Below are 15,000 nucleotides of genomic sequence, written 5' to 3'. Positions count from 1 at the left end.
TTGATTTGTCTCTTCCCGTCAGCCTTTGCAAAAAGGGAAAAATTATCAAATATATCTTGATTGCTTTATTATTTTAGCGTCTTTGGCTTCGTTTTTTATATTTGAAAAAAAAAAATTGTGCTTTCCGGTGAGAGGGAGTTTGCCTTGCAAACCACCAGGTGCTCTCTCTCTCTCTCTCTCTCTCTCTCTCTCTCTCTCTCTCTCTCTCTCTCTCTCTCTCTCTCTCACACCTGATGTTTGTTGTACACCTCTAAACTATCATATTATTATCTTTCCACATCCTTTCTACCAATCTGGCAGCAGATTTTACTTCTTCGTGAGACATTGTAGTTGGGTTTTCTCACTGACTTGAGAGAAATATGATACTTGGCATATTTCATTTCAATTCAAGTAAGATATTCAATGCATAAGTTGCACACTAAACTAAAATGTTATTTATTGACGTTTTTAAGTTAATTGGATTATATATGTTGGCTAAACTTAGGAGTCCTTGGTCTAAAATATATGTTGAGTCTGAAATTATCTTATCTAAAGTAATAATTACATTTTAGGACATTGGTCTGAGGTATTCATTATGGCTTTGGTGAAATTTAGTCTGAATTTCAATGCTCGTTGTAAATGATTTGGCAAGATTAGTTGATTGAATTAATAATGACCCTTGTAATGTAATTCAATCTCTTGACTTTTTTAGAACATTTACTTTATCCATAATTCTTCAAATATCTTATCACCAAAACTCATGAAAAGTGTGTAAGTTTTTCTGGCTGAGTCCATCGTAGAATTGTAAAGGCTAATTTAATTACTTAATTTTACAGATTAGCCAAAGATAAAAATCATTTTTGAACTCATGATTTTCTTTGTTACTCTCATTACACACAGAAGCTGCAATCATACTCGTGCTACGATTGGAATTTTATCATAAAAATACCCGTTGCTATTTGATAACCATATCTAATCATGTGCCAGACTCCCCCCTGCAACAACCACTACACAATCTCCTCACCTTGGTTAGCATTGTAATTGTATTCAGCTAAGGGTTTCTCACTCCGAAAGCTTTCCTAAGAGCGTAATGCATTCAAGAATGTTTGTACAGCTATCGAATAACGGGCCTCGCAGTTGAGGGTCCTGAAATGTTTGCTGACGTCACTCGCCCAGAGGCGTCTCTTTATTCCAGTGTGTTTAAACTAGAGTACTTTAATCCGTGTATGAATAATATTGCGTTAGGTGTTTTTTTTATTTGTTTTAGAATGTGTTCCACCATCACCAATCCGCACTATACTGCGTGGTGATGAAAACTGGCCTAACCCCAGACATGAATAAGGACGTGTCTGAGGCCTTTGTCCTGCCGTGGACTAGAAAAGGCTGCATTTGTTGTTATTCTTGTTGTTGTGTTCTACTTCCACAACCACGTTATTCTCTTGTTTAAATCAGGGTGGGAACTATATCTTTCATCTGAAATATTTTCATAATAAGGAAAACAAGGAAATAAAAGACATTTGCTGTCATTTATTCTTGCAATTTCACTTCATGTAAGAGTTAGCATCACCTTTATTTTCTAAATCTGATATAATTGGATAGATATTTGTGTCTTTTATCATTACATCTTATCCCTTAAGCACTTGGCTACCTGTATCTATTATTCTTATAACGTTACCTCAATTAAAAGTAGATGTCTTATTTCTAAAATCTGCCCTCATTCAGGATAGCTTTATCTTTTATTTATAAAATCTTCCTGTATTTAAAAGTCAGTCTTTTCACTTATTCCTATTACATCATCTCATTTATCAACCAGCTCCTGAATCTGACAATCCTAAAAACTTAAACTTCTAACACTACTTCCTTTTCTTATAGCATTTTCTCATTTATTATTTAAATTACCTTTCATTCCCAGAATCTCACCTTGTTTATGGTTAGATTTATCACCTGCCTAAAGGTTCAAAGCCTCTATTTCTGTTTTATTTTAATGTTTCTCAAAAGTTTTTCTTCAGTCTGTTTCTTTAATTCTTTTTTTTTTTATTTATTTCGTTTGTGTTTTCACACTCCTGGATAGGAACGATTTTCGTATACACAAAAAATGACTTTCGTTGTTCCTTATTATCAGTTCATTCAAAATAATAGGTGAGCTTTGTTTATACATACATACATTCCTACATACATACATATACAGTATATACTAATGTACGCGACCTGTTCAAATGACGGCTAAATATATAGGTAGATATGCGCGCACGCGCACCCCGCTCTCACCAGGGTATAACTACTCATTTTACTTCTTACCCAAAGGACGGGGAGAGTTGAGCGTGACCGAAAATAAATAAGTAAATGAATATATATATATATATATATATATATATATATATATATATATATATATATATACATGTATATATATATACACATATATATACATATATATACACACATATATGTGTATATATAGATATAGATAGATAGATAGATAGATACGTGTTGTGTGATATAGGGTATATATATATATATATATATATATATATATATATATATATATATATATATATATATATAAATATATATTTATGTATATATATATATATATATATATATATATGTATATATATATATATATATATATATATATATATATATAAATATACATATATATATATATATATATATATATATATATATATATATATATATATATATATATATGTATATATATATATGTGTGTGTATTTATATATGTATATATATATATATATATATATATATATATATATATATATATATATATGTGTGTGTATATATATATATATATATATATATATATATATATATATATATATATATATATATATATATATATATCTGTGTGAATGTATGGACCTTTGTAAGTGTATGAAGTCCATAAACCGAAACAAAAAGCATATTTGTTTTCAAAATATCAAATGATTCCTTTATGTATTCAGAAATTTATTTTCCATCCTTCCTGTGAAGAGGGTCAGTCTAACAGGATAGTCCTGAGCTTGAGGGGTGGATGCATCTGTGTCTCTAATCTGTCAATCTTTGACGTAACGGGTTTACCTGGGTCGTTGAGAGGGGACTCTGGGCTAGGTGGGGACAGACCTCCGGGAATTGAACCATACTTTTGGATGTTTGCTGGATGTGTAGATTGGGATTTTATATTTTGTTCGAAAGTTTTGCCGATTAAAAGTTATTATTTTTAATGACACGTTGATTTCGACTAGTATTTTATGTTTTTATTTTTTATTTTTTTAATTTTTTTTTTTTTTACTGATACGTTGATGTTTTAAACCATTTCTGATTTGGAGTCAATGACTTGTCTGATGCGTTGATATATAATTTTTTACTTATACTTTGATTATGATTTCTTTTTTACCGGTTTGGTTTATTTTTAGTTTATTTTTTACTGACATGGTGGTTATGGCTTAGTTTATTTTATATAATTGCGGTCTCTTATTATTCTTTAATGGCTATGTTGAATGTTACTTTATTATTTTGACAGCTCTGATATTGGATAAAAAAAATTGAGATGTAATAATTAAGATTATTTCAAATGGCTCATGCATTTCGTGTCGTTTATTTAATTTTTTTTTCTACAGAACTGTTCACTTACATTTCCATCATGATATTATTTTACTACTGGTATTGATTTTTAATTTATTGGTTATCAATTTTCTTAATAGGTTTTGGTAGATTTGCTAATCGTCACTTATTTTAAAGCTGTTGATATTGGATATTTTTCGGCAACTTTATTGATTGTGAATCGATTCTTTATTTTTACAGCATTTTTTGTTATTGTCAAGTGATTTAGATTTTCTTGGGTTTCATAATTGACAACAACTTGATTTTTAAAAACTCTTACTATAAAGTATATGACGAATTTATTAACTTTATATTTATAATTATCTTTTATTGCACTTACTCATTAACAAACTATCATTCAGCTACTGTATTTTCCAACTTCATCTTTTAGAATATTTCGACTTATTTATACACATTTTGATTTTTCCCAAATTGTTAATTTTCAATTGATTGTTTCTTAACTCTTTTCCTTTCATTTCAGATCCAGTGTGTGAAACCTATGCAACGATGGCGTGACACAAGATAGTCATCAATCAGAAAATAGATGATGAAAAAGGTCCTTAGATAAAGAAGGTAAAAGACTAAAAGACTGGTCTCGGGAAACCTCAACGTCTGCTAACTCGATGGATGATTTGTGTGTATCGAAATATTAAGATTTATACGAAACACCAAGAGATAACAATCTTTTTAAAGAAAGGACAAACCAAAAATCGAGTGTGACATTCTTAAAATATGCTGTAAATCTTGAAGGAAATAGTGACGGTGAATGTATTTTTAAAATCCTTAAGCCATAAGTACTACGAAATTGGTGTATTTTATTGATAGGATGAATTTAGTGACTAGTTGTTTTATTAATTCAGAATTTCAATAAAGGATCTTGTAGTGAGTGCGAGGTTTCTTGTTTTGAAAATACACTATAAAGATAAAGCGAATAACTGGTATTTCTCAGAACAAAAGTGAAAAACAAAACCTTGGTTCCATACGTCCGAAGTATTTTAAGAGATAAAAATAATTATATTTTGTGAACCAGAAGTAAAAAATAATGGCCTTTTTAAAAACAATGTTGGTCCGTAGAAGAGGGGTCCTCCTCAAGCTAGTGGTCGCTCTCCCAGCCTTCTGGCTCGTCCTTAGCCTCTTGACCCTGACGACGGAAAAGGGCGACAAGAACGACCTGGTTGACATGCAGCCTAACGTGCGGGTGAGGGACGACCACTTTGATAAAGCCATCCCCGTTGTCCGGGAGGAACCCGTCTTGCCCTTCAAAGAAGAGGCCCAGCCCGTGGCACGGCCTCAAGTCAAGGAGGAGGTCGTCAAACCAGAGCCGAAACCAGAGCCCAAGCCTGTTACAACCGAAGGCCCTCATGAGGTGAGAGAATTTTTTGTGTAGTTTTGAAATCTCTCTCTCTCTCTCTCTCTCTCTCTCTCTCTCTCTCTCTCTCTCTCTCTCTCTCTTATTATCATTTGTTATCGAGGACATGAAAGAAAAATCAACAAAGTCAAATGGCTTCTTCAAGATCTCTTTATCTATGGAAGTCATCTGTCAGAAACACGAAACCTGTCTCAGAGTTCATCAAGATAAGTTTAATGTTGTGCGTGCCTTGTGTACTTAGTTTTCCTGGTGGATGATTCCGTTTTTACTTTGAGTAATTGTCTCTTCAACCCTTGTGACAGACTTCAGTATTTCCCCCCTCCCCCCATCAACTTGGATGACAAAACACCTGCACCACCCCATTCTCAGCTCTGTATGGAGGTTGTCTTGAGGATAGAGGCAGGTGATCGTTTACTGCCCAATTTTTACCCCTTGCGTCTGAACATAGGCAATGCCATCGGATCTTTGAATCTTTTCCATACTAAATGTGCTATTGCTTTAATCATCTATATATATTTCCATTCCTGTAACCGTCTATCCGGTTTCCATTTCTCTATCCGTCTATCGTATTTTTATTTACCTCACCGTCTATCCTAGTTCCATTGCTGTAACCACCAATCTTATTTCTACATCTGTGACCATCTATCCTATATCCATTTCCCTAACCATCTATGCTATTTCAATTTTGTAATCATCTATCATTTTCCATGGCTTTAATCATTTATCCTATTTTCATTTACCTAACCATCTATCCTATTAGCATTTCCTTAACTATTTATCCTATTTCCATTTCTTGTTCAAGAATAAATCTTTTGAGTCATCAATAAGAGTAAAAGCCTTAGAGTAGCTAGTCTGAATGTATATCCACGAAATTTTTTTTCTGTGTGTTACATCAACAGTCGACATGTAATAAAGACTTCGTTTAGGCCTACCTTACATTGCCAACCTCAGCACTGACCCCTAATAAGAGTCCAAAGGTAATTTAGACCTTGATTCGAAGCCCCAAGTAATTTTCCAGAAAGTGTTATCCTCTTTAATTATTTCGGTTGAATTATTTCATGTTAGCAAGATTGGTATTCCATGATTAGGTTAAGGAATTTTTGCTATGAATGGCGTTGCAACTATCACGGTCAGTGCTCCGCAAGAAAATTGTCAATTACTTATTATTTCGGATGGTCTCTCTCTCTCTCTCTCTCTCTCTCTCTCTCTCTCTCTCTCTCTCTCTCTCTCTTACAATGTATGTCTTTGTCTTTATCTCTTTTATACCCACTTCCAGCTCTCTCTCTCTCTCTCTCTCTCTCTCTCTCTCTCTCTCTCTCTCTCTCTCTCTCTCTCTCTCTCTCTCTCTTGATTATCGGAAAAGCATTGAATACTTTCTGCCCTTCGGCAAAGGATACTGTTACTATAAATAGATCTTTTGCAGATAAGTCAGTGTCACCTGTGGTTGAATTTATCTTTTGATTTGTCGCCCTCATTAACGACTTCGCTTTCTTTTTGAACCATTAACTTTTTAATCTTTGCTTGACTTTAGTTTTTGAACCATCAACTCTTTTTCTTTCCATTTAAAGCTTTATGGTAACTTCTTATTAGCGTAGTCATTATAATTACCTCCGGCAACTAAGTTGGGAGGAGGTTATATTTTGCCCCTGTTTGTCCGTTTATCAGTTTTTCTGTTTGTGAACAACTTCCTGGACACAATTTTACTCATTGAGTGGTGAAATTTTCAGGATTAATTGTTATGTTGAGACGTGGAAGTGATTCAATTTTGAAAGTTCTAGGTCAAAGGTCAAGGTCAAGCAAAGGGCCGACTAAATTAACCATAACCTTAACCCCAAGTTCGCACATGGTTGTCACACACTTCAAATACGTCTGCGGTCTAAATTGATTATGAGAAAGGCAAACTGGTTTCGAGAAATAAGCTGCCGTGGCGGAAGTCTGCTCAATCAGTATTTTCCTAGTTTTTAATATAGTTTTTGTGTCTTTTAATAGGTGTTAGGCATTCAGAGTGCCATACTAGTGAGTGTTTTTATGACCAATTTTCATAATTGTATATTGGAGGCTTATTTTAGTCCCGCATGTTCTTTCACATATGTTTGTATTTAATTATTTAGTTTGTAGTGTTCCAGTCTTTTTTCAGCATTGTGAAATTGTTTTATTTATAAACGCTGCATATATACAATGGAACGGAGGGCTTCATAACTAGTCATTTTGCTTATTGGTTGGTGTTTCAATCCTTGCTAATGTACTATTCAAAACCATGTAATCTCCCTCCACACGGAAAAAGATAACTCAGATTATTTGACAAGATCGGACAGTAAGTCACTTGCTTACTTTTATTACTGACAAGTCTATAGAGCAAGTTAGTGTTTTTTATTAGTGACAAGAGCACATATTTTCAATATATTCTATCCCTGGCAAGAATTCAGATTTTCAGTATATTCCAAATCTGACAAGAACGCATCGAGAGCCAGAATCTGACAAGGACTTACAGAGATACAAAGTTTATCCTGTAACTGATATGGGCACAATGTGTCAAGAGTCTGTCTTTTCTCTGACAAAAACACAGATTGAGCCAAGGGCATATTCTATGTAATATAAGGACACTCGGTAAACAAGATTCTTCTTCTTCAATGGTCACCACAACGGATCATCTGTCTCCATTTACCTCTATCCACTGAATCCTCCTTTGTCACACCAACTTCCCTCATATCTTCTCTTAATGAATGCATAAATCTCCCCTTTGGCCTTCCTCTCCTCCTCCTACCTGGTGGGTCCATGCTTAGCTTCCTCCTCTTGATATACTCTTCCTCCCTTCTCTTCATGTGCCCAAATCACCTTATTTTTTCTTACTTTGCAAACTGATGGACATATTGCAGTTCATCCAATGATTTTATTTATATTCATATTCTTCTGCGTTACTCGCAGTGAGAACCTCGATATTTTCATTTCTGCAATTTACATCTCTGCGTCTTAGTTAAAGATCTGGTCTCTAAAGCAAACCATGCAACATACAGGAAAGGTCTACAAGGTATATGCCTTCCCTTTCAGTCTTGCTGATATCTTTCTGTCTCAAATTGCACCTAATACTCTTCTCCTGCCATCCCACCCAGCTTGAATTCTCATCCTCACTTCCCCATTACACCCACAATAACTTTAAATTCATATACCTCTTTCAGTTCATATACCAATCAATCGTACTGCAGTCATTCAATTTTCCTCTTTAACACATATACTGCATACTCTGTCTTACTTGGGCTAATTTTCATACCCCTCCTCTTTACTGCATACCTCCATATTTGCTTTATCCTCCTCACTGCTCTCTCCACGGATCACTGTCATCTCCAAATAAAATAAACCATGGAGACTCCTGCCTAATGCCATCATTCCAATCTGTTCATGATAATTGCTATCAGGAAAGGGCTTAAAGTTGATCCCTGGGACAATCCAACCTCAACATTAAACCATTCCCTTGTACCCACAGTACACCACTGTTTTTTTTTTTTTTTTTTTTTTTTTTTTTTTTTTTTTTTTTTTTTTTTTTTTTTTTTTTTCCACATATCCTGCACTTCCCTCACATACTTCTCAACTACTATAAATAGCCTCATGCAATTCCACAATTCATCTGTTGACACTATCATAAGCTTTCTCTAGGTCCAGAAACACACAATGCAATTTTTTCCTGTCCTTATCGATATTTTTTCGCAAAGCAAATACGGCATCTGAAGTGCTTCTACCTGGCATGAAACCATACTGCTGTCCACTGAATGTTACCTGTGTCCTTAGTCTAGCTTCTAACATCTACTACTCTTTCCCAGATCTTGAGGCTATGGCTTTAAAGTTTTATTCCAGAATAGTTTGTACAACTTATGCATCTCTCTTGTGTTTTTAGGTAGACATTAGGATACTTCTCCACTCTTCTGGCATTCTCTCCCCCTCCCCCGCTAAGATTCTGTTGAACAGCTTTGTTGCGATCCTTAATGCTACATCTACCAAGCACCCTCACAAGGATATCGTCTGGGTCCATACCATTTTCCTTTTTCATTTTATTTAAAGAATTCTTTACATCAATCTCACTTATGATACTTTCCAATATGTTAACGGAGTTTCAACCACTCTCTCCTGTCTTGCATTCTCTATATTCATGAGATCTCTAAAGTGCTCTTTCCATTTAGCACCCACCTATTATCAATTAGAACAGTTCTATTTGCATCTTTTATAACTTTTACATGCTGTATATCGTTCCTTCTATTATCGCTGTGCTTGACCAATGGGTACAATTCTTTTTCGTCCTTTTATATCCAACCTTTCATATACACAAGAAAATAGTGAATCGAAAGAATGCGTTCTTTTGACGTCGACAAATGAAAATAGTGAATGGAACAAAACCGTTCTTTGGACGTCGACAAATGAAAATAGTGAATTGAACGAAAGCGTTCTTTTGACGTCGACAAATGAAAATAGTGAATTGAACGAAAGCCTTCTTTTGGGGTCGACAAATGAAAATAGTGAATTGAGCGAATGCGTTCTTTTGACGTCATAATTCATCTTTAGCTTCATCTCTTGCATTTGCTACTGCCCTCTGAACTTCTCGCCGTTTCTCTTTAAATTCACACCTACTCTCAATATTGTATAACAAAGAATAAACCAGAGTCTACTCTGTCTCCGACCTGAGCATACGATTCGCAGGCAAATGTATATTAGTTGTTTTGATCATAGATCCTGTAATCTCAACAAATGAAGAATACAGAATCAGCCAGGCCTGATTACATAGTATATAAGGGCAAAGGTAACAATTATCCCGGACTTCCTAATTTTCATTTCAATTTTTATGTTACGTTAATTGCATTGGAATCGTTCACTGTAATTGGTTACAAACTCTAATATGATTTTATTGTCATGTAATGCCGTTAAGAAAATTTACCCATAAAGTTATTTTCAACCTGATTTTATTTCTGAAAAATTATTTTAATTGTAGGTAATTTTGGGGAATTAAGAAGTATTACATGGAGTTAATTGAATAAAGTTTACTGAATTACATGATACAGTCGTTTACTTGGAATTACAAGGTATTTTATGTTTGATTACTATTTCTCTGTAGTTCCTCCCTTTGTTGTAGTCATTACCGCTGTGAAATGAAAGGGTTGTTTAGTTACGACAAAAAAAATGGTTCATAATCATAACAAATTAGACAAATTTTAGACAATGTCTAAATTATCCGATGCATTCAATATATTAGGATAAGTAAGTGTTCCACGACCTCTCTTACTTCATACTCAAAGATTAAGTAGTTTTCTCTTGTAGTTAAAAGTAGTAGTATTGTCTGAGATGAGATATGCTGTAATTTAGTTATCATTTCACGTTTTTTGAAAATGGTGTTTACAAAGAATACGCCATCTTACAGGAATGAATTTAGCTGTAACTATTTATATTTCTATTATTCTTGTATTTGGTTCGTCAAGTGTAACGTGTATGACACTAATATGAAATATACAGTTTTTGTATCATTCTTACAGAACAAATTAAGTGATTAATTTGTATCTTTGGATAATATTTTCGAATTTGGCAGGTGAGAGAGAGAGAGAGAGAGAGAGAGAGAGAGAGAGAGAGAGAGAGAGAGAGAGAGAGAGAGAATCTTAAGCAGTAATTTATACGAAAACTTCCACCCTGGATAACGGCTCAAGTTGTCCCAAAGTCCAGAGATGGTCGTTGTATAAAGTCCAGTTTATGCACACAATGCCTTTTCATAATGAGCCATTCTACTCCGGGGTGTACGCTCACCCCTTCCCTCCCTCTAACCCCCTCCCTTCCCCCCTCCTTACCCTTCTACTCCTTAGGAAATACGGTATTAGTATGAATCCATTGTGGAACGCCTAACGACTTTCGCTCATAGAATTATGTTGCAGCCAAATGCAATTTTCTTGTTTGCGTTCCAGCGTTTTTTTTTATGGAGTAATTGCTCAACTTTGCATGGTTATGGGTTTAGGATGCAGTTAACGAGGGTAAATTTAGTCAGAATGTTTTGCCGTTGTTTGCTGTGAGAAGACAAATGTCGTTTTTTATTGCTTTATTGCTCGTTACACTTATTTTGGACATTGCACATACGGTTGACGAATGGTGTTATTGCACAAATGAGGAAGCGGGAAAGGTTTCGCTTAATGTAGGAAATAAATAGGATTGTTTTGTGCTGATGTTTATTCAGTAAGATTTATGTGGCATGTGCTGTCGATGCCTTTTGGCCTTCGGTCATAATCCCAGTTGAAATCCAATGTGAATAAAATGTATTATATTTGAAGGGGAAGGAAGTAGTAGTCACTTGCGGGGAGGGGTGAAATGATGGCCACAGAATCATTGCATAAACAATCGCCTTATTTGACTTTTCTATGGATGATGATATCAACGGTTACAGTGGACACGTTAAGAAAAAAAAAAAAAATGTATATTTTGAAGAAAATTATCAATTTGGTTAATAAAAAAAATATTACTAACAGCGAATTCGATATAATAAAGGGCCTTGATATCAAAATTTTGCAACAACTCATTCTTTGAAGCTTTATTTATCAATTTTATATTATTGTATTTTCTTTACGATTGCTAATAGGAATTACGCTAAAGAATTTAGTGCTTTTTAGTAAGTATGTATAATCATGTGAAATGACTCGTCGAGTATGTACAGTATATATGTATATATATATATATATATATATATATATATATATATATATATATATATATATATATATATATATATATATTGTGTGTATATACACACACACACATATATATATATATATATATATATATATATATATATATATATATATATATATATATATATATATATATATATATATATACACACACACAACAAATGCAGCCGTTTTCAGTCTTCTACAGAACAAACGTCTCAGACATGTCAAATCATGTCGAGTTTGGCCAGTTTGAATCACCACGCTGGCCAGCACGGATGGGTGATGGTGGGAGATTTTCGCCTGATTGATCACAGCAAATCAACATAGTAAGGGTGGCCTTGACTAGTACAGCTTTGTTGATCATGGCGATACCCAAACACTTTCACTACATTAAAGTATCCCTACATAGAACTATATATATATATATATATATATATATATATATATATATATATATATATATATATGTGTGTGTGTGTGTGTCTGTGTGTGTGTGTGTGTGTGTGAGTGTTTATTGAATAATTATGGGAATGGAGACTAAAATAAGAAAAGTAAATGGATGTACTTCAACGTCGACGATGTACAAACTTATTTTCTTAACTAAGAAAAATAAAAATACTGCAATAACTAAGGTATATAGAAAAGTAATAAGGTGCGTTGAGACTTTCAAGTGGTTCGTTGAGAAAGACTGATGTCTAGGCCGCTGTGCAGAAACTTAATTGAATTGTCTAAACATCGTTAACTTGCGCAGCATTGCTCTAATGAGCAAAGTGATGCAATTGTATATGAATTACATAAACTTATGGCGTAGAAGAGAAGTTGCATCGACTTATGAGCTAATTGGTGTTTGTTGTTGGAAAGGTAGGAATTCGTTGATTAGATTGGTTGAATGAGGTGAGGTTTATTCTGGGATACTCGAGAAGTATTCGAAGGTAAAGAACGTGTAGTTTACGAAATAGTATGCGATGAAGGATTATTCTTATTTATGAAATATTCAAGAATAGAATAACATCATAATTTTCGAAATATTTTGAAAGATAGGATTATTGTAAATTGTGAAGTATATGGAATTTAATCATAATTTTACCCCTGTGTTAGGGGTGTAAGAATACTACCACCGAACATACTGCACGTTGTAGAAAGCGACTAAAAGGACAGCTGCTGCCTTACAGTCTTGTTATTTAGGAAAAGGTTAGGCCCAACGCCAATAACTGTGGTTGATGACTGCTAAGGTATACGATTGTAAAGAAAAACCCTCTGCCGAATTATTAATTATGCCTGATGCTATTAGAAAGAAGAAGATAGATGAAAGTAACTGTTAATTCATTAAATGAATGAGGTTCAAGGGTGGCTTTCTTATGCTAGAATTGAGAATTATCGTAGTATGCGAAATTTTCGTAATGTTGAATTACTTCAATTTGTAAACTAGAGGGGCACTCAGCTCATTTCTCGACCTTTTGCTTGACCTTGACTCTGACCTAGGACTTTCAAAATTGAATCGTTTCCATCTCTTAACAATAATTAATCCCTGAAAGTTTCATTACTATATGAGTGAAAATGTGGTCAGGAAGTTGTTCACACACACACACACACACAAACAAATAAAACAGACAAACAACGGTGAAAACCCAACCTCCTTCCAACTTCGTTGGCGGAGGTAAAAAGAATCCTGTAGTATTGATATCTGAGTATGAAGGTTATATACCAATATATGTCAAAATATTATCTTTCCCATAATGCATTCGATAGTCTCATATTTTCATCCATATCTTTTGGCTCGAATCCAACTGAGGAGGGCAAATTTCTATCCTTTATGATTTCAAGGCATTCATTGAAAGGTAGGAAATGGGAAAATATTAAGGTTATTATTAATGCATAGTTAGAGTAGGTAACTCTCTCTCTCTCTCTCTCTCTCTCTCTCTCTCTCTCTCTCTCTCTCTCTCTCTCTCTCTCTCTCTCTCATATGTTTACTGCTGCAATTTATTTGTTGAAGATCTATCCCAAAACGAAAACTAGAATGGAATTAATATTCTTGATGTAAATATATTATGGAAATATATCACTTTAAGATATTTACCTAATTTTTACAAGTCAACAATGAAATTGGCATTGCTACTATCGCAATATTTTTTCCCTTGATTGATAATGTTATAGACTACCAGTAGGTACTTCATTATTTTAATTTGCCTTATTGTTTACCATTGAGAGATGAGTGAGTGTATAACATGACAAATATTAGGAACCGAGTCAGTGTTTAGTGAGTAATCATCAAGAAAAGATACGCTGTAAGCACACAAGGCCCATTTGAACAGGGGGGCAGGTGTAAGCCTTGCAATCGTTCCCAATGAATACTTGCTATTGCTGAAAATTGTAAAGCCAGCCACTTCTGGTACCACCAACGATTAGAGACAAAACTGTGTGTGTGTGTGTGTGTGTGTGTGTGTGTGTGTATATATATATATATGTATATATATATATATATATATATATATATATATATATATATATATAAACAACTGAAGACGTTTTGGTCCACTGCAGGACAAAGGCCTCCGACATGTCTTTTTTCATGTATGCGGTTTTGTCAGTGCAGATTGGTGATGTTGGGAGATTTTCGTTTCATCAAACAGCAAATCAAACTAGTCATGGTGGCCCTGCTAGTACAGCTTTGCTGATCGTAGCCATGCACAAATACTTTAACCAAGTTTAGGTATCACCAATTATATAGGGACCTATGTACAGTATATATATATATATATATATATATATATATATATATATATATATATATATATATATATATATATATATGTATATATATAAATATATATATATGTATATATATATATGTATATATATATATATATGTATATATATATATATATATATATATATATATATATATATATATATATATATATATATATATATATATAAATGAATAGATTATATGAACAAGACACTGTTTCACTTACAACAATTCACTATTTTTCAGTAACACTAAACTCTTACTAATTTATTGCGGGATGATCTCAAGTTAACAGACAAGAGGCAGAAGGTTATAATGATTTCTTCATAATTAGACTGATAGCTTTCAAGTTATCGGTTTGCAGCATTGACAAGGAATTGTTGTATTTTTTACGTTATTATTGGCATTTTTTATTTTAATTTTTCTTTCTTCAGTTCTCGAATCGATCTTAAGATTTGAGAGTTAAGAAATATTAACCATTTATGTTGGTCAATTTTTATTTTGAGTTTTTCTCTAATAATTTTGACAATGGCACTTTACCTATCCCAAGATTTTTATATTTCTATAAATAGATATCCAAAAACTATGTCAATTTTTTAGAATATCTA

At 33.5% G+C, this 15,000-nt stretch overlaps 1 protein-coding gene across 1 annotated transcript in view; it reads left to right on the top strand.

The window, feature by feature from the left end:
- The window catches only part of LOC137658707 (putative polypeptide N-acetylgalactosaminyltransferase 9), a 258,420-nt gene that overhangs the window by 38,752 nt on the left and 204,668 nt on the right, over nucleotides 1-15,000 (top strand). The window contains 1 exon segment of the mRNA XM_068393703.1: nucleotides 4,067-4,951. Coding sequence (XP_068249804.1) covers nucleotides 4,628-4,951 — 324 coding nt within the window. The 5' untranslated portion in view covers nucleotides 4,067-4,627.

The sequence above is a fragment of the Palaemon carinicauda genome, chromosome 19 (genome assembly GCF_036898095.1).
Source record: "Palaemon carinicauda isolate YSFRI2023 chromosome 19, ASM3689809v2, whole genome shotgun sequence".
Taxonomy (NCBI): domain Eukaryota; kingdom Metazoa; phylum Arthropoda; class Malacostraca; order Decapoda; family Palaemonidae; genus Palaemon; species Palaemon carinicauda.
This window is presented reverse-complemented; position numbering and strand designations above follow the sequence as displayed.